The sequence below is a fragment of the Penaeus vannamei genome, chromosome 21 (assembly GCF_042767895.1).
Source record: "Penaeus vannamei isolate JL-2024 chromosome 21, ASM4276789v1, whole genome shotgun sequence".
Taxonomy (NCBI): Eukaryota; Metazoa; Arthropoda; class Malacostraca; order Decapoda; family Penaeidae; genus Penaeus; species Penaeus vannamei.
In genome coordinates, this window is record NC_091569.1 from 15763144 (window position 1) to 15783143 (window position 20000).

A 20000-nucleotide genomic window follows, 5' to 3' on the forward strand; every position below is an offset into this window, starting at 1 on the left:
GAGTCATCCTTCCCCGCCCTCATTATGGGCGTGTGGGCGTGGAGGAAGGATGGCTGCACCTGCCACGTAATCTGCTATGATTATCCTTTGATTTTGTGCTTAGGATTGTCATACTGGTGTCCTAATCCTTATGGCAACTCATAGTTAGAAATTTCCGAAAATCAAATCATTTTGTTTGTTTGTTTTTCTTCTCGTCTTCCTCCTGATTTTTCTTTTTTATTTTCACTTTCATTTCTATTCTATTCTTTTTTCTTCCTCTTCTTTTCTTTCTTTTTCTTGTTATTTACATCTTCTTCTTCTTTTCTTTCTTTTTCTTCTTTTTTATACGGTTCTCCATTTCAACACCGATTAAGATTTCGTCTGCTGCCATCTAGAGATAAAAATGGCATAGGACTGCCTTGAAAAATCCTATCTCGGTTCCTTGTTTTAATGTTAAAACAATGCCATGATTTAGAGGGATACGCACACATTGCTTGATTTTTATTGAAAGGTGATTTTGTTCCGTGTGCGTAAATACAGGAAGTAATTCTATGTATGCTGTAGGATCAGCTATTTCTTAAATAATCTATGTAATATGAATAGTTTTACTCTGCTTTCCCACGATATTCAAACCACAAAAACATTATTAAGTGTAATTTCCAAAACCGGTATTGGATCTTGTCTCTAAGAGGTCAGCGGTTGTCGGAGCATCACTCTAAATTCTCCCGTCTTTTTTGTCACTTTTTTTTCCCTCGTTTGCGAAATTACTACGATGACGAGACTCCATACCCTTAGGTGCGCAACCTTGAAAGCGCAGATTTTTATTATCACTTAAAGACTCGCAAGTGCGTTGTATAGCTCCCGTTTTCAGAGTGTGATCGAGTTTGTAGGGAGCTTCTCTTCTCTTGAATGTCATCGGGTAATATAACAATTATGGCACAAGAGAAAAAAAAAATGTTCTACGCCAATACACCTTCGTCATCGCCTCATTTCCGGTCGTAAAGGAGATGCGTTTCAGTTCCCGATAAATGGCGTCCACAGCAAACGTTGTCTTCATCGGGAGAGAAAAAAAATATACGTTATCGAGGAAAATGAGACGAGCTATTGATGTTATGCGAAGGAAAGAAAATGCTAGATGATTAATGTGAGAAGCAATATGGACAAGTAACGTGCATCGTACAGCTATAAGAATATAGTACTAACTGGCACCATCCCCAAAAGGGTAGACTATATAAGCAGGGACAACTGCGCTTCAGGCCAAGTTCGGGTTTAGTTTCAGGAAGATGAGAGTGCTGGTGAGTGGCAAGCTGTAACTTTTGCGAAAATGTGATTTCAGTGGTGATATATACATGTACATACACATGCGCGAACACATACACACACACATACACACATATACACGCTCACACACACACACACACACACGCACGCACGCACGCACACATACGCACACGCACACATTCACCGTCTGCTCCTTTTACGCAGTTCTATTTTTTTTTTTTTTTTTCTTTTTTTTCTTTACAGCTATATCATGCATCATGATTGGCTTTCCGATTCCATAACACACTTTTTAAGTTAGGAACATTGAAAACTACCTTAATATTTGTGAAAAGGATTTAGTAAATGACAGATTATATAACATGAGGACAGCGTTCCTGCGTTGTCAGTGAAAGGGAAGATTAGCCTTTCTGCGATCATTCCGCATGTCGCCGCCTCTGACGCCCGCGCGCTTGTCGTGGGCGCCTCCCGCGTTGAAATCCTCGCTTGGGGATTTTCCGATTTGTCAGTTGTTAGAATAGTTATTTATCGCAGGAATCGCCTTGAGAGCTGCGCCCGCATGAGAGCGCACTCCAGAGCGCCCTGGTAATGATTGGTATTCTCCGCAGGTGCTTCTGGCCGCAGTGGGCGCCACGTGCGCAGCGCCGGCCATCGTCACGCCCGCCTCAGCCTCCGTGGTCGCCCCGCCCACCGCCGCCCACGTCGCCGTTCCCTACGTGCCGCCCGTCACTTACATCGCGCGCCACCACGCCCAGGACGAGCTCGGGCGGGCCAGCTACGGCTACTCGTACCCGGGGCAGTTCCAGAGTGAGGAGCGCGACGCCCTCGGCAACGTCGCCGGCGCCTTCTCTTACGTGGACGCCGACGGCAAGACGGTCCTCGCGCAGTACACGGCGGGCGAGGGCGGCTTCAGGGTGAGGGCCAACCACCTCCCCGTGGCGGAGGCCCCGCCGCTCAAGGACACGCCCGAGGTCACGGCCGCCAAGCTGCAGTTCGTGGACCTGTTCAACGCCGCGGCCATCGCCGCCGCCGAGGCTCCCGACGAAGGCGAGAGCGAAGTCGTTGCCGGCCTGGACGACCAAGGGCATGTGGTCGTGGAAGTTCCGGCGCGGAGCCTCCCCAACCCCGTGAGGGACACGCCCGAGGTCACGGCCGCGAAGATACAGTTCGTGGACCTGTTCAACGCCGCGGCCCTCGCCGCCGCCGAGGCTCCCGACGAGGGCAACGGCGAGGGAGTCGTTGCCGGTCTGGACGACCAAGGGCATGTGGTCGTGGAGGTTCCGGCGCGGAGCATCCCTAACCCCGTGAGGGACACGCCCGAGGTCACGGCCGCCAAGCTGCAGTTCGTGGACCTGTTCAACGCCGCGGCCATCGCTGCCGCCGAAGCTCCCGACGAAGGCGAGAGCGAAGTCGTTGCCGGCCTGGACGACCAAGGGCATGTGGTTGTGGAGGCTCGCACTGACCTCGGTCCGAAGGGGTCCTCCGACCCAGCCGACGCAGACACTGAAGGCAACGAAGGTGAAGTTGTGTCCGCGACGGCTGGCGAGTCCCTGGGCAAGGCGGCTGATGCCGAGTCAGCAGCAACTGACGCGCAGCGCGCCGGGGTTCTGACGCTGGGTCTCCCCGAGCCCGTCAAGGACACCCCGGAGGTCACGGACGCCAAAATCAAGTTCATGAACTTGTACAACGCGGCGGCCATCGCAGCGGCAGCCGCTCCCGATGACGTCGCCGGCGACGCAGCGGCAACTGACAGCGCCGACTCCGTCGCCGACGCCCGCGAGGAAGCCATAACCGAGGCGAGCGCCACCGCCTCCCCCGCAGAGGCCGCGGAGGCCGTGACCGAGTTGGGCTCCGACGCCGAGGAGAACACGGAGGCCCCCGAGGCAGCGACGGCAGACGAAGCGGTTACGGAAATCGCGCCCGTCGGGGAATCGGTTCCTGAGGCGGAGGCGAATGAGGGGAGTCACAAGGATCTCGCTGAGGCCGCTGAAGCGAGCGAAGTGAATCACAACGAAATCTCTGAGGCCGCCGAGGTCGAAGGCGAAGCCGTGCCAGAAGACCCTCAGCCGGCGAACGATGAAGGTGATGCCGCGCCCGAGACTCCCGCCGCTGCCACGTCGGCGCAGGTCCTCTCGCCGACCCTGGTCGCCGAGGCGACGGAGAACGCCGTTCCCCCGTCGCAGCAGGGCGTCGTGTCCCCCAGAACGGGGCAGGACGCGCCCGTCTCGAATAGCATCGACCTCACTGGCCCCGAGGAGGACGCGGCCCCGCAGGTGGCCCTGGCCTCGCAGCTGGTGTTCTCCCCGCACGGCCACAACGCCCTCGGCCCCTGGTACATCTTCGGCCTCGCTCGCGGCGCCCACGGCTCCCTCATCCCACTGCTTTCCCAGCACCCCGTGGCCGACGCTCAGGGAGCAGCCCTCAGGCCGCTCTCCCACCACACACCTGTGGGCGCGTCCAGGTACGCCTTCCACTACGCCCCTCGCTTCGCCTCGCTCACCCCGCTTTGAAGGCCGGGTGTCGAGTGCGTCCGCCCACGCCGCCCGAGGAGGACTGACTAAAGATCTTTGTTCCGGGTTCTGTAAGCTTTATAGAAACCTCTTAAGTTCAATTAAACTTGTTATCAGCAGTTGCCTTTTATTCTTCCCAAGTATAAGACTTACATGTGTTTGGGCAGAATAAACTACATTTAAATAGCTAATTGAATTAATAAATATGCATAGATACAAAAACATACATAAAGAGAGAGAGAGATAGAAGGATGGAGAGATACTTAAATGTGTGTATGTGTGTTTAAGTTAGATTTAATTAACCATTCCAGTTCAGTACACTGCTTCAAACTTTGTTTATACAAATAAGATTGATTTGTTAGAGATTCATCCGAGGTATTATCCGCTTGTCTGATCATTAATTTTGAAGTACCCAAGTCAATCATTAAATAGTTAAATCACCAACTTGTTAGTTATCAATTAATCATCCACATTAACCTATACAGTTGTCATCATCAATCAGTCAGTTTTTAATATAATCATCATAACTAACCAGTCATTTATCAAGTCTATGTCAGTAACCAATCAGCTATCAAATGATAATCAATAGCTAAACCAATCAGCTATCAGGAAAATGGTTAATGGTTAAAAAGCAATGTGCTCGACATCAAAGGTCATACAGCACTATAGGAAGGTCTAGTATCGGAACGGGTAAATAGTGGGTAAGTTAATGTTTAGGCGCAACATGTCAAGTCGTACAGCAGTTGTATAGTGCTGGAAAGGGTAAAGATGGGTACAGGTGGAGAGGATGGGTGAATGGGTTAAGGTAGGAACAAGCAAGGAAGAATTAGGTCAAGTAAAGGATATGCATGCGTCTGAGGAAGGATAGGTCGTCAAAGCAGAAATTGTTAGAGTCCGTAAGGATGTCTGACAGATTGGGAGGTCAGTGAAGGGAGGATGGGTGAGGGAGAACAGAGGTACAGGCTGCAGTAAAGCGTGGACAGGACAATAGAATGTGTGAAGCTGAAAGAGGAACTTTACATAGGGAACATAGAAGCAGATCCGAACGTGACAGGAGATAGTAGTGCACCAATCGGGTGTGGCCAATACGCAAGCGGGTAAGAGCCGTCTTCCAGCGTCTGCTCTGATGAAATGGAGCTCACCAGGAGGAGACTGATAGTTTTACAGATTGACTTCATTGATGAAGACGATCAGAAATATTACCAACAGCACAAAGGAAGGTCTTAAAGTGGGGACAATAATCCGTGGCTGGAATACGTGAGAAACGGGGTTGGTGTGTAGACATTGTGGCGGAGCGTGCTAGAGTATCTGCCTGTTCTTTGCCGGGGATTACGACATGGCTGGGCACCCAGCAAAACCTGGCAGATTTGTGGCTTGTAGACAGGTAGAATAACCAGTCTTAAATGTTCTAGACAAGGGGATTGGTCGAATGCATAGTCTTTATAAGAGATAATGAGTTACGGGAGTCAACAAAAATACTGAAAGTAGGAGGAAGGGGGAGAGCACGTGTTTTAAGAGGAAGAAAAAGGAGCAATATAGGATCCATCTGAGAACAGGGAGAATGTGATGGAAGTGCGTTGTTTGGTGGTCTTAATGGAAGAGAAGTGTGGAGAAAGGTGAAAGCCGGTACTGACTCGGCTAAAATAGTCAACCAGTTCATTAGAGAGGATCAGAGGAAGAATAGGTACAAAGGGGAGGGGGGGTAGAAACATCTTGGGAGGAAAGGAGAGGGGCAGAGCGAACATCATTTGGAGTAGGGACTAAGAAAAAAAACTCGTTGACGTGCTTTCTGTCTGGCTTCGCGAAAAGTAAGGCCAAGTCTGAATCTGAGTTGCCACTTCAGACTCAAAGGTGTTGGTAGGGCAGCCCCTGTAAGATGCATTAAGGGGGACACCACTATTGACCCACGGACCATGTAGAACAGTTTGAGTGATCATGACCAGTTTGGCCACACATAGGGCATCGGAGCGGTGCGATAGTGTTTGGCAGGATGCCCTAGACGCCAACGTATTCTGACATTAACGTGGTCGGACAGGGAGGGATCCTCCCCTAATGTAAGCATTAAAGGGGAAGCCATGTTTACGGAAAGTAATTTTGGCAATATTGGTGGGGGTCTCACGACGGCTTCTAGGAGGAATAGTGTAGCATTGTACTGATACTGCATCATAATCCATGAAGTAGGCAAGTAAGTCCACCACAATCTAACCCATCCTTGGCGTAGACAGGGCAGTTTGTAGGGGAGATGGAGACATTTCCGGTACTTGTATGGGGGGGGGGGTATAGGTTTACCAGTGAAGTCTGTCGGGGTTGATAATGATTCAGTTTGGGTTTTAGGTGTAAGTGACACGTCGGGAACGATCGGATGAGGATGGAAACTGCCTACTTGTTTCTGGAGACATTGCTGGAAGAGCGGAAGGTTGTTGTCAGAGTGGGGAGTTGTGGAGGGGATAACGAAAAATCGATCCCATTTGGCTGGGCTAAAGAGTATTCAAGAGATTTGCAGGCGAGGATAGTAGAAAGGCGGGCACGTGTAGAAGAGGGAGTAGTTTTCAGAGCTGTAGCACTGCGGAGTGGTGGGTAATAAGACTGTATAGTAATAGGAGGCAATGAAGTAGAGGATGCTAGGAGAGGAACGTCTCCTGGAGGTTGAGAATTGACCTGGATGATATGATTGGACTGATGTGACAGTAGGCATTGAAGAGGAGACAGTAGTAGCAGAGTTCAGTTTTGGTCAAAAGAGAGTCTGGGGTCGGGGAACTGGCAGAATTGAAATCAGTGGGGCTATTTGATAGAGGGTCAAGCCTCAGTGCCCCTAATAACAAAACAAAATCTTCATTACTGGCCATGGCAAGCCTACAGTATGTTGTGGAGAGAAACTCCTCCCCTCAGGGTCCCCTTGAGGGGTATACAACTAAAACTAGGGAATACCGTGCCAGTGGCTCCCCAGGCCGTTTATGTCTGGCACAAAATCAGCCTTTCATAGTTTCAACTCAGCTGTCACACCTTTGGATGTGGATAGTAGAAGGGGTTGGAGAAGAGAGGGAAGCAAAAAGGGAAAGGGGAAAAGACTGTGCAACCTTAGTTGAGTCGGGGGCTGAGGCCCAAGGCTGGGGTGTTCCCCAGGATTGGGTCCCAGTCTCCTACCCCCCCACCCCAACTCTACACGACAACAGGCATGGGACTGCAAGGGGGAGAAGGAAGTTATATTGCTAAACTCTAACATTTGACTGTAAATTGGTAGGTCTTAGGTTTGACTCTATTACTCGTCTCATCTCGGGAAATATTTTGGCAACTCTCACCAGACTCCAGTTCTCCAAGCTTATCTAAATCTTTAAAATATGTTAAAGGCAGCAAACGTCATTAAAACAGTAAAATATGATACTCAATTTGTAGAAATATGTAAATTTGTTTTGAGTCACCTTTTCAGAATAAGAGTGAGACTTATTAGTGAATCAGATACTCCAAAGTCAGGGGTGAGTCATAAAGTTTTATTTCTTCTGATTTTGGAGGTCAAAATCCAATTTTCCTTCACCTTCAGCTATAGATATCTTTGAAGAAATGTACAAAAAAAAGTAAAAGAATAATTATATATGTAGGTCTACATGTTTATATAGATACATATAGAGAGAAAGAATGTTTCTATGTATGTATTCATTTATATGAGAATAAATCTTAGATAGATTTTGAGGTTGCATCATGTGATGAAAATATAAATTTGAAACATTTCATTCACATCTCAGTTTCATGAAGTTATATTCATTTAAACCTTTTCATCTTTTTCTCCAAAACAGTGATCTATTAGTCTGATAAACTGACAAAGCTGATGTTGCACGTTATGAATTTTAATCATCCTCTTTTCTTTTCCATGCAGGTATGCTCACAAACTTATAAAACAATCTAATTAATGTATATGAAATCATTCCTAGGTTTCTTCCTAACTTCCTAAAGGTCAATACAGAAAGGAAGAGATTCCGTGTCATTCAGTTCATCCAGTAAATCAACTGTCAGTTACCTTCAGGAAATCAAGAAGACAAACCTGTTGATAAGCCTCTTTTATTAATGACAATGATTCTGCATGTGGTCCTTTTCAAAACCGATCAGCAAAAGGGTTCCAAAAATATCCGTACAAACCCACAGCATCCGATTTCCAATAACTGCCACGGAAGGAAGATACTGCGTGTAGAATAACAGTTAACATGTAAATGTATAGATGATGGGGTGTTTGAAAACTCTGAAAGCAAAGGCAACATCTTACTCTTAATTTCCAGTCACATCAATTTCTTAATTTCTTGTCTTTCCGCCAATAAGTGAGAGAACTTGTTTTAGTCTCAATTTTTTAACCCATTTCCTGTTCTTAGACTTAAAATGAATGAATTTAATAAATGCAAACAAAGATATCCTGCTAACCCCCAACCTGTTACATAATAGAGGGTTTCACTTACATAGCACATATACCAGTAAATCACTGACTCCAAACGATATAATGTTCAAAATGTATAAATATTTTCATAGTGTCTACAATTTCATACTAAACAATCAACACTAACTACACAATATATGTTAAAAGATGTTAAAAGAAAATTATCTTTTTGACAGGAAACAGTATACATGTGCCTCTTACAATTTGACAATAAACTATATAAAACAACATGCTTTCTTTTGTAACTAAACCCAAAATACTTACTCAAAATCCACTTGCTTTTTCACCGAGCCACAACATTCTTCATGTTACATTGTGCTGTACAGTAATGCTAATGTCATGTGATGATATGCAAGGAAGTTTTGTAGCTGCAAGGTAGGTTCTGTTTGCTAAACCTGGATCACCTGATAAGAGTGATTTGTTGCAGCAGGATTTACTACATTTTTTAGGCCTAATGGAGCTTAACATTCATAAATATCACATTGCTTTATATAAAAAGTTATCAAAGAAATAATTAGTGTTGTATGAGTTAACCCAGAACTATCCATAGGCAAAATATGAATCAGCGTTTCCATGACATAAATGAAGATGACAAACACTATCTGATAAATACTTATACAAAAATATGTCCGAATACTGTATGATCCATTTGCAAATTAGGTACAGACTCTTTTATAAAATCAGAAAAAGGAATTACAAACTAAAATCAAAGCATAAAACATCTGTTCTTGACACTTGAACTGTACTTGTAGGACGTACTTCTCCAGCAGTACATGCTTCTACCTTCACATTGCTCTGAGTAGGCATGGCACTATATGGGAAATACTTCACATTTCTTTGTGAAGGTCTTCAAAAGATATGCTTCACCGACACGAGATCATTAATTCCTAACCAAATTCCAATTTATAAGATTTTTTTTTCTTTCTTTTTTTTTTTTTTTTACATCACAGACAACTGACTCGGCACACTGCATGGTTATTGAAAGTAAATTGACAAAAAAAATAAAAAATAAAAAAAAATAAAATAAATTCTCATACATGCACATTCAACAAGTCCAGTTGGACGCGTGCAGAGTCACTTGGCATGATGACGTGTGACGGCCGCAGCTATCTATACAAGACAAGTATCTAGCCGAAGAATATGATCAGCTCTTCTTCTTATTGAGAACCTTTGCAAGCTGCTCCTTCTTGGCTGCTGCTGCTTCTTCTTTTGCTGAAAGAGACAAAAGTGTCGAGTCATTTGTTGTTCTACAGGATACAATATCTTGCCAATATCATTAGTTTCTTTGTGGTGGTCATCATGTGCACATCAATTCTAGCTGGACAAAAGTATTTCCTACCTTTTCGTTCCTCTTCTTTCTTTTTGGCAGCCTCTTCGCGCTGCTGTCTTATAAGAGCAAGTCGTGCCAAATCTGCCCTGGCTTCCTCGGTTTTCCCTTCAGCATGCATTTTTCGGTAATGTGCTGTAGCTCTCTGCTTCTCAATCTCTTCCCTGATAAGGTAAATATTTATTTAAGTATATCATTTTGTCATTTCTAAGGACAATCAGAAAAAAAAAAAAAAATTATATATATATATATATATATATATATATATATATATATATATATATATATATATATATATATATATATATATATATATATATATATATATAAAGTAGTAAACTTAAATGCATTTCTTATGCAAGCAAGTGACTAGATTTCCCTAGTTATATAGTTAATGGAGGAATCTGTTTACCAAGTATGAACTGTGCAGTAAAATGTTTACAGAAAGAGCTTTACAAGAAATTGCTTTTGGTTCCACAAGCACTTAGTTACTAAGATATCAACCAGTAAGCCTTCCCAACTTCACCAGATTACCCCGTCCCTGGAATTTTCAAATACTATTAACTTCATTATTACTGACATTGACAAGTAATACAAATAACAATAACATTAAAAATAACATACAATAACAAAAAAAATCTCAATCATCATCATCTTTTTGAAACTTAAGGAAAAGGATAAACAGGAGATATATCTCGTGGGACTAGTATATGATTCTTTGATGACTAAGCTTTTGTGGAGCTATCTATGTGTAAGCAAAATCAGTAAACTAAAATCTTGATGAACAATGAAACAGATCTGCAAGTCAAGTACAATTGAAAGATCACAATTCCATTGAACAAGACCCTTCCAGGTGTTTTCTGCACCTGGTAAAACTTACATAAAGTTACCAAGAATCTGCAAAAGATTCTGACCTACATAATTCAAGACAAACACAGTAACTGCATGAAAGAGGAAAATGTATTTTTTCTTTCTTTCTTTCTTTTTTTATGATTGTTAAATCTTGTTTTCTTTAACACCCACACAACTGGCTTCCATGGTATATGTTATGATCCTCACAAAACACTTGATGTATTGTTGGGAGTAATTATCTATTTTCAAGTATTCTGAGCTATCAATATAATTTTAACCATTTTATTTCTAATATTCCACCATGTGTGCTGAACATCTGTGTGTGTGTGTGTAAAATGACAGCATGCATTATTTCTTTTTTCACCTGTGACAACGAGTTCTCTCCTACACCCTCCCACACAGTATCATATACTTGTGACCCCATGCCACCAGGAAAATGTAGTGTTCACTGTAGTTTATTTTTGTGAAATGTCTTCACATAGATGGCTACACAAGTACTCAGCTGCCAAGAAGTCAATTACTTGAACTAGTGACCTCACCTAATTCCCCCTCTCCTCGAGTTTCCGGGAAAACCATTTCTTTGCTAATGCTATCAATATCGATGCTGTTATCACTATAGACATTATAAACATTATAATGTTACAACATTAATAACAATAAGAGACAAAAGAAAATGTTTCCAAAAATCAATGGAAAGGGTAAACAGGTTACATAGGCAGTACTATTAACTGACTTGTTGGTGACTAATCACCTGTGGAGCCATCTATGTGTAGAGACATTTAATAAACTAAATTCACATTATGCATGGCATGACAAAGATGTCATCCCTAGTGGCACTGGATTAATTTCATTGTAAGAATAGAAATTAAAATACAATATATTCAATCATATTTGCAAAAAAATTGTTGGAATTATCATATCTATTATTTATGATTTCGATTTAACTGTTTATACAAATACTTGTAACATTTCAATATTGAATTAAAACAATAATCATCAGCAAGGTTTAACAAGATCTCATCACTATGGACATAAAATTAAACCACTCTGCGCATTCCCACAGTTCATGTGTTCGGCGAGATATGACCGGCAGATATGATCTAACTGTGGTCATGTCACCATCTCTCTCAGCCTTCAGTCCTCTTTGTTACATCTTGTAAGACTAACATAAGCATCATTAGCCTGAACTTCTCCCTCAACCCAGTCAATTTCAAGCTAAGAAAATTTTCATAAGATTCAGCTTTCTGTAACACAAACTGCACTGCTCATCCCTGGAGCTGACGCAGCCAAATTTTCCCAAAAATGTTTGTTCATGTCACTTCCAGCCAAATCTGGATCGTAAGGGTTAAAATACTTTTTTTTCTAATCTTTATAATAACCAATCAAAATTATCATTGATATAGAGTAATTCTAACATGACTGGAATTACACATAAGAGTGGTAATGCTGTCCTTACTATAAAACCACTGAGCTCACTCTGGAGAGAGGGAAAAAATAAATATGTTCTACAATGCCTGTACAGAAACACATTTGGTATAGGATCAACTTGTCCATCCTTTAATACAAGAGAATATCAAGAGCGATAAGAAGCATAACAAGACCCTAAGGGTATGAAAATATAATCTAGAGGAGGCGTGTCAAACATGCGGCCCACAATGCTTCAATGTGAGGCCCACAGCACAATTGCTGTTTCAGTTTTACAGTCAGCTGTTTTACATGATTAATTAACCCTATGCCCCCAGGTGACATGTATGTACATGCCATGCCATAATTCTCTCTCACATATCAATAAATAGGATCCTCTTCATATAGTGTTCTTGTCCAATAACTACTGGCAACATTACACAATACATGACTATTAGCTAATGAGAGAAAATAGAAAATAAAAAGAATATGTTTTTATACTTAAGTGAATTAATAAATATGGAAACTTAATCATTCATATCAAGTAAATCCATCAAACAAGTATATAAAATCAAAGCTCGATACACCAGATGAGTTTTTACATCCAAAAACAAACTGACAAATGCCATATGGAGTGGCTGTCAGCCCCAAGTTATCAGCCATAATCAATTAGTTTGACCTTAAAAGGGATGTGAATATTGAATCCCACTTTCTACTAATTTGCTGAGGTCCAAACTCTCTAACTCTCCTGTAAGCACACGAATGTTCATGTAGGCTAGACCTACAAGTCACACACCCGAGAGTCACCACTAAAGTAAGCCAAATTGGGCACAAATTTTGGCCCACATTAGAGCAGCAAGGCACCTAGATCCAATGGGTTAATATCCCCTTTTTATTCAACAAGAGAACAATCATTAAAAATCTCTTCTTTCAGAGCATTCCTTCAAATTGGTCAACTATTCATGCACCTCCTACCTCTCTCGACGGGACAGCTGGGGTTTACCGCCACCTGTGGCAGCCACACTGATTGCTGCAACCTTCTTTGGCTTGGCTACAACTCTGTTTGGGTTTTGGGTTTCAATGAGGTTGGAAACGCCCTTGGCTTTCTGCTCCTTTGTCTCTTCCTCACTGCCAGACTCCTCTTCGGAAGAGGATTCTTCACTGCCCGAACTCTTCCCCTCCTCCTCCTCCTCTTCACTATCGGTCTCTCCTTGCTCCCTCTGTGCAAAATCAAAGTCAAAACAGTTATTTTAGCATAAAAATAAAATTGACATACTGCAATAATATATACATTACTACAGAGCTGGGCCCTCCAAGGGTACAACTCTCTTAGGAAGACTTTGTACAAATTGTATATATGCAGTGACTTATGAGGTCTAACCTACAAAATAAGGAAACAAGAAAATAAATAGACACTTATATAGCACTAAAATATATCCAACAAAACACAATATGGCAAAATATAATAGTTATAACATCTGGGGCATCTAAAAATCAAAGTAATAAACAAAAAGCAAAAATGCTACATGACAAATTAGGTACAAGACAAACAAACGGTGGAAAAAGAATTTTCCTTCACACAACACTCGCTCACTTGCTATGCAGTTACCATCATTGTTTACTTTCAAGACAACCAGAATTGTTGTTGTAAATTATTGACATTGTAACAACAAAATATATATTCACATTTGCTTTACACAATACACTGAATATCCCTAAAAAGGGAAATATAGTGCTGGACATCTAAATCTGATAATTAATCAGGTAAAATACTCCATATAACTGTTGAAGTTTTGGTAAAACTTTAAATTTTGGGGTTTCCTTTCATTTGATATTAAATTTTAACTTTTATATCAATGGTGTCTGAATCTGTAGCAACCAAAAAGTCAAATATCCCCATTCAAAGTTCTAAAAAAAAAAAAAAAAATGCATCACATCAAAACAAATCCATACACTTTTTTATTCAGAGACTTGTGTAGTAGTCTACACTAGTTATGAAGGACTCTGTAAAAGGATTACCTACTAAAGCATAGCACTGTTGACAAAGGGGATAGGCGGCCAAGTGGAATACTATGCATTCAAAAAGCAAAGTGCCAACTGTGGTAACAATAAGACCCCAACTTACTCTCCATTGTCGCTCCTTCTCCTCCTTCTTCTTCTGCTCTTCCAAAGCTTCGAAGTTGGTGAAGTGCCGACGGCCTCCCTTGTGCTTTCCTGAAATAATAGTAGTATTCACAATTTTTTCAAGGTATTCATTGTAGGTTCTAATTCTAGGTTCCATTACCAAGTTCATCTCTAATTCTTCATACAGAAATAAAAATAGGCAAGTACCTAATTAAAATCAAATGACAGAAAAGAAGGAAAATTGATATCAGAACATTTCAAGCTTCCCTATTGTAAATTCCTTAAAGAAAATTGTTACACCATAATCATCTACAAAATATGTATAGCATGCACAGAAAGACAATGGGAGAGGATGGATAGAATGATGAAGGGAGAGGGGGGGGAGTAGAAAGACGAAGGGAGAGGGGGGGGGTAGAAAGACGAAGGAAGAGGGGGGGGTAGAAAGACGAAGGAAGAGGGGGGGGTAGAAAGACGAAGGAAGAGGGGGGGTAGAAAGACGTAGGGAGAGGGGGGTAGAAAGACAAAGGGAGAGGGGGGGGGGGTTAGAAATACAAAGGTAGAGAGGGGGGGAGGGGGTAGAAGACAAAGGTAGAGAAGGGGGGAGGGGGTAGAAAGACAAAGGTAGAGAGGGGGGGAGGGGGTAAAAGACAAAGGTAGAGAGGGGGGAGGGGGTAGAAATACAAAGGTAGAGAGGGGGGAGGGGGTAGAAAGACAAAGGTAGAGAGGGGGGAGGGGGTAGAAAGACAAAGGTAGAGAGGGGGGGAGGGGGTAGAAAGACAAAGGTAAAGAGCGGGGGAGGGGGTAGAAAGACAAAGGTAGAGAGGGGGGGAGGAGGTAGAAAGACAAAGGTAGAGAAGGGGGGAGGGGGTAGAAAGACAAAGGTAGAGAAGGGGGGAGGGGGTAGAAAGACAAAGGTAGAGAAGGGGGGAGGGGGTAGAAAGACAAAGGTAGAGAGGGGGGGAGGGGGTAGAAGACAAAGGTAGAGAGGGGGGAAGGGGGTAGAAAGACAAAGGTAGAGAGGGGGGAAGGGGGTAGAAAGACAAAGGTAGAGAGGGGGGAGGGGGTAGAAAGACAAAGGTAGAGAGGGGGGAGGGGGTAGAAAGACAAAGGTAGAGAGGGGGGGAGGGGGTAGAAAGACAAAGGTAGAGAGCGGGGGAGGGGGTAGAAAGACAAAGGTAAAGAGCGGGGGAGGGGGTAGAAAGACAAAGGTAGAGAGGGGGGGAGGAGGTAGAAAGACAAAGGTAGAGAGGGGGGGAGGGGGTAGAAAGACAAAGGTAGAGAGGGGGGAAGGGGGTAGAAAGACAAAGGTAGAGAGGGGGGAAGGGGGTAGAAAGACAAAGGTAGAGAGGGGGGGAGGGGGTAGAAAGACAAAGGTAGAGAGGGGGGGAGGGGGTAGAAAGACAAAGGTAGAGAGGGGGGGAGGGGGTAGAAAGACAAAGGTAGAGAGGGGGGGGAGGGGGTAGAAAGACAAAGGTAAAGAGGAGGGATAGAAAGACGAAGGGAGAGGGAGGGTAGAAAGACGAAGGGAGAGGGAGGGTAGAAAGACGAAGGGAGAGGGAGGGTAGAAAGACGAAGGGAGAGGGAGGGTAGAAAGACGAAGGGAGAGGGAGGGTAGAAAGAGGAAGGGAGAGGGAGGGTAGAAAGACGAAGGGAGAGGGAGGGTAGAAAGAGGAAGGGAGAGGGAGGGTAGAAAGACGAAGGGAGAGGGAGGGTAGAAAGATGAAGGGAGAGGGAGGGTAGAAAGACGAAGGGAGAGGGAGGGTAGAAAGATGAAGGGAGAGGGAGGGTAGAAAGACGAAGGGAGAGGGAGGGTAGAAAGATGAAGAAGAGGAGGAGGAAGGGCAATGCAGAAGGGAAACAAAATAGATAAAATGAAAAACAAAGGAATGAGGAAATAGGTAGCACAGGAGGGGGGGAGGGGGTAGAAAGACAAAGGTAGAGAGGGGGGGAGGGGGTAGAAAGACAAAGGTAGAGAGGGGGGGAGGGGGTAGAAAGACAAAGGTAGAGAGGGGGGGAGGGGGTAGAAAGACAAAGGTAGAGAGGGGGGGAGGGGGTAGAAAGACAAAGGTAGAGAGGGGGGGAGGGGGTAGAAAGACAAAGGTAGAGAGAGGGGGAGGGGGTAGAAAGACAAAAGTAGAGAGGGGGGGAGGGGGTAGAAAGACAACGGTAGAGAGGGGGGGAGGGGGTAGAAAGACGAAGGGAGAGAGGGGGGGAGGGGGTAGAAAGACAAAGGTAGAGAGGGGGGGAGGGGTTAGAAAGACAAAGGTAGAGAGGGGGGGAGGGGGTAGAAAGACAAAGGTAGAGAGGGGGGAAGGGGGTAGAAAGACAAAGGTAGAGAGGGGGGGAGGGGGTAGAAAGACAAAGGTAGAGAGGGGGGGAGGGGGTAGAAAGACAAAGGTAGAGAGGGGGGGAGGGGGTAGAAAGACAAAGGTAGAGAGGGGGGGAGGGGGTAGAAAGACAAAGGTAGAGAGGGGGGGAGGGGGTAGAAAGACAAAGGTAAAGAGGAGGGATAGAAAGACGAAGGGAGAGGGAGGGTAGAAAGACGAAGGGAGAGGGAGGGTAGAAAGACGAAGGGAGAGGGAGGGTAGAAAGACGAAGGGAGAGGGAGGGTAGAAAGACGAAGGGAGAGGGAGGGTAGAAAGACGAAGGGAGAGGGAGGGTAGAAAGACGAAGGGAGAGGGAGGGTAGAAAGACGAAGGGAGAGGGAGGGTAGAAAGACGAAGGGAGAGGGAGGGTAGAAAGACAAAGGGAGAGGGAGGGTAGAAAGAGGAAGGGAGAGGGAGGGTAGAAAGACGAAGGGAGAGGGAGGGTAGAAAGACGAAGGGAGAGGGAGGGTAGAAAGATGAAGGGAGAGGGAGGGTAGAAAGACGAAGGGAGAGGGAGGGTAGAAAGATGAAGGGAGAGGGAGGGTAGAAAGACGAAGGGAGAGGGAGGGTAGAAAGATGAAGAAGAGGAGGAGGAAGGGCAATGCAGAAGGGAAACAAAATAGATAAAATGAAAAACAAAGGAATGAGGAAATAGGTAGCACAGGAGGGGGGGAGGGGGTAGCAAGACAAAGGTAGAGAGGGGGGGAGGGGGTAGAAAGACAAAGGTAGAGAGGGGGGGAGGGGGTAGAAAGACAAAGGTAGAGAGGGGGGGAGGGGGTAGAAAGACAAAGGTAGAGAGGGGGGGAGGGGGTAGAAAGACAAAGGTAGAGAGGGGGGAGGGGGTAGAAAGACAAAGGTAGAGAGAGGGGGAGGGGGTAGAAAGACAAAAGTAGAGAGGGGGGGAGGGGGTAGAAAGACAACGGTAGAGAGGGGGGGAGGGGGTAGAAAGACGAAGGGAGAGAGGGGGGGAGGGGGTAGAAAGACAAAGGTAGAGAGGGGGGGAGGGGTTAGAAAGACAAAGGTAGAGAGGGGGGGGAGGGGGTAGAAAGACAAAGGTAGAGAGAGGGGGAGGGGGTAGAAAGACAAAGGTAGAGAGGGGAGATAGAAAGACGAAGGGAGAGAGAGGTTAGAAAGACGAAGGGAGAGGGAGGGTAGAAAGACGAAGGGAGAGGGAGGGTAGAAAGATGAAGAGAGAGGGAGGGTAGAAAGATGAAGAGGAGGAGGAGGAAGGGCAATGTAGAAGGGAAACAAAATAGATAAAATGAAAAACAAAGGAATGAGGAAATAGGTAGCACAGGAGGGGGGAACAGAAAGGGAGAACGGGAATAGAGAGAATGTGAAGAGGAAATGGAAAGGGAAGGAGAAATAACAGAAATAGTGGAGAGGAAAAAGAAACTGAAAGTGAGGGGGATTCTGGTAGAATGGGAGAGGGGGAAAAGATAAGAAAGTATAAAGGTATGTAAACAGAGAAGGGAAAAAAAACCAAAGAGGGAAGAAGAGTTGCTTGAAAGGGAGGAAAATCAGACAGATAGGAAGCAAGAAATATACAAGGGTAACTGATAAAAGCATTGAGGGAATTAATGAGAAAGGGGGGGGGGGGAGAGAAGAAACATAATGTGAGGTGAAACTGAAGGAATATGAAGGATGAAGTATAAATGTAAAGGGAGAGGGAAACAGAAAGAGGGAGACAGAAACAAAGAATATGAGAGAAGGAAAGACAGGATAGATGAAAAGGGGTTAAGGGTAAACAGAAGAAAAAGGAGGGAAAATGAAGTTACCTGGAATGGGAGTAAATTCATGAAGTATAATAGTAAGCCCTTTGCTAAACTTGGTATAAGAGTGAACGATTTTGGAAATATTCCTATGCAAAAATAATGCTGATGAGTACTCGACACTGATTTTGAACATCTAAAACCACACTGCAAACAGAGTAACAGGTGTCTATCAATATTTTAACCAAGAAAATATAGCAAATGTCTAGAATTCTCATTATGAAATACTACAATTTTTTTTTGCAGTTGCAGCAGATTAGAACCTCTCATCTTGCACATACTGCTAGCTTAAGCAATCACCTGATGCAATGCAATCATCTGATTTTTAAACATGAGATACTATGTCCCTGATGAATAGCACAGCATTCTATTGTGTTGATGAAATGACAGAAAAATCCACAACATGCAACAGAAGTTTATGGCAGGTTCATAAGAAGACTGAATCAGACCAAATCGGATGCAAAAGGGGCCAAAACAGAGCTTGTTGGAGATTATTTTCATCCTCTAACCCAATGTCGACAGGAAAATGGTGTGTTCCCTTTGGCAATGCTTGGTTAAATGTTTCTGCACATAGGTGGCTCTGCCAATGGTTAGCCATAAAGGAGTCAATTAGTAGATCTCCCAACCTCACTTTTCCTTGAAAAAGCAGAAAAAACTTTTTTTACTAATGCTATCAATATTGACACTGCTATTTTCATTATAAACATTATAATTACTATATTGTTACTGACATTACTAACAGCAGTATCAAATATTGGAAAATATTATCGAAAATCAAGGAAAGGGGTAAACAGGTGAGCCAGGTAGTTAGCGTAATTGGCTCATTGGTGATAGTACTTGTGGAGTCATCTATATGTAAATAATTACTAAATTCAACACACACAAAGGGCAATGGCATGTACATACATGCTATGCCCGGCAGCTTGGGGTTAATGCAAGAATTGTACTTTAATAGTTATATAAGGTCCACATAATGAAAACTGAATTAGTATTTGGCCTGGAAATTGAGGATTTATGAAGCACAATTTTCAGTCTCTCCTGATTCGAATTATGTACGGGCGTGACCATATTAGGTACAAGATTAGCTGGCTGGGTGTCTGGAAAATGTGGAATCAAATCGTTGACTAAGGTTAGCCTGCGAGTTTAAATTTTGTATCCAATATGGCTGCAAAATCTTGATATGGGAAAGACTGAAAATTGTGTTCCATAAATCATTGATTTTCTGGCCAGATACTAACTCCATTTTCCTTATGTTGACTTTATATATAACTATTGAAGTACAATTCTTGCATCAAAATATAAAAATAATCTCCAACAAGCTCTGTTTTGGCCCATTTTGCCTCCATTTTTAGTGTTCTTATGCACCCACACATGTGACAAGTTTTAAATTCCTCCTGGATTTCAATTTACAATATACTGAACACCAGGAAGATCTCAAAACTGCTCTCTCACCTTTTAGGAAAATGTCTCATATTTTCTTTGCACAGCATATCCTGTTTCTGTTTTCAATCCAAGTTAACTTTTTCTTTTTGCCAAGTGATAATTCTTCTATAAAATATTTACCAATCAAAATGGAAAAGAAAATTATGTCTAGTGCCCCACCCTCACACACATTATAATCTTGGATATAAAATTCTAACAGTTCCCAATCGGCATGTGCTTCCTGTTTCTAAGAACACCAGTATCTTCATAAATGCTTCTCAAAAAAAGTATACAATATGACAAAAAATTTGTTTGATTTGGATTTAAGTAACCTGTAAGCAATTCCTAAATGGACTAAAAAAATAAAAAGGGTGATACTTGGGAAAAAACACAAGTAAATGTAGACATATGACCAATGCCATCTTCATCCACACCAGAACAAATTAAAGATCACAATGACATTGCCCCCTGCCAGATGCAAAATAAGTCTGACAAAAGATCGGGTGTGAGCAGAAAGGGAGGGCTCAAGCAAATGAGGATGAATAT

The 20000-nt window shown here is 43.5% G+C and overlaps 2 protein-coding genes across 2 annotated transcripts in view; one reads left to right on the plus strand and one right to left on the minus strand.

Moving 5' to 3' along the window:
* The first annotated feature begins 1219 nt into the window (after nt 1-1219).
* Nucleotides 1220-3886, plus strand: LOC113810557 (uncharacterized). The gene is made up of 2 exons (XM_027362178.2): nt 1220-1274; nt 1866-3886. The coding sequence occupies exons 1-2, from the start codon at nt 1263-1265 to the stop codon at nt 3765-3767; spliced, it is 1914 nt and encodes a 637-aa protein (XP_027217979.2). The 5' UTR covers nt 1220-1262; the 3' UTR covers nt 3768-3886.
* Nucleotides 3887-7806: 3920 nt separating this feature from the next.
* The window catches only part of LOC113810558 (28 kDa heat- and acid-stable phosphoprotein), a 13971-nt gene continuing 1777 nt past the window's right edge, over nt 7807-20000 (minus strand). The window contains exons 2-5 of the mRNA XM_027362179.2: nt 13896-13984; nt 12746-12990; nt 9527-9678; nt 7807-9399 (exon numbers count right to left, since the gene is read on the minus strand). Of these exons, the coding sequence (XP_027217980.2) occupies nt 9332-9399; nt 9527-9678; nt 12746-12990; nt 13896-13984 (554 nt within the window). The 3' untranslated portion in view covers nt 7807-9331. The remainder of the gene's footprint in view (nt 9400-9526; nt 9679-12745; nt 12991-13895; nt 13985-20000) is intronic.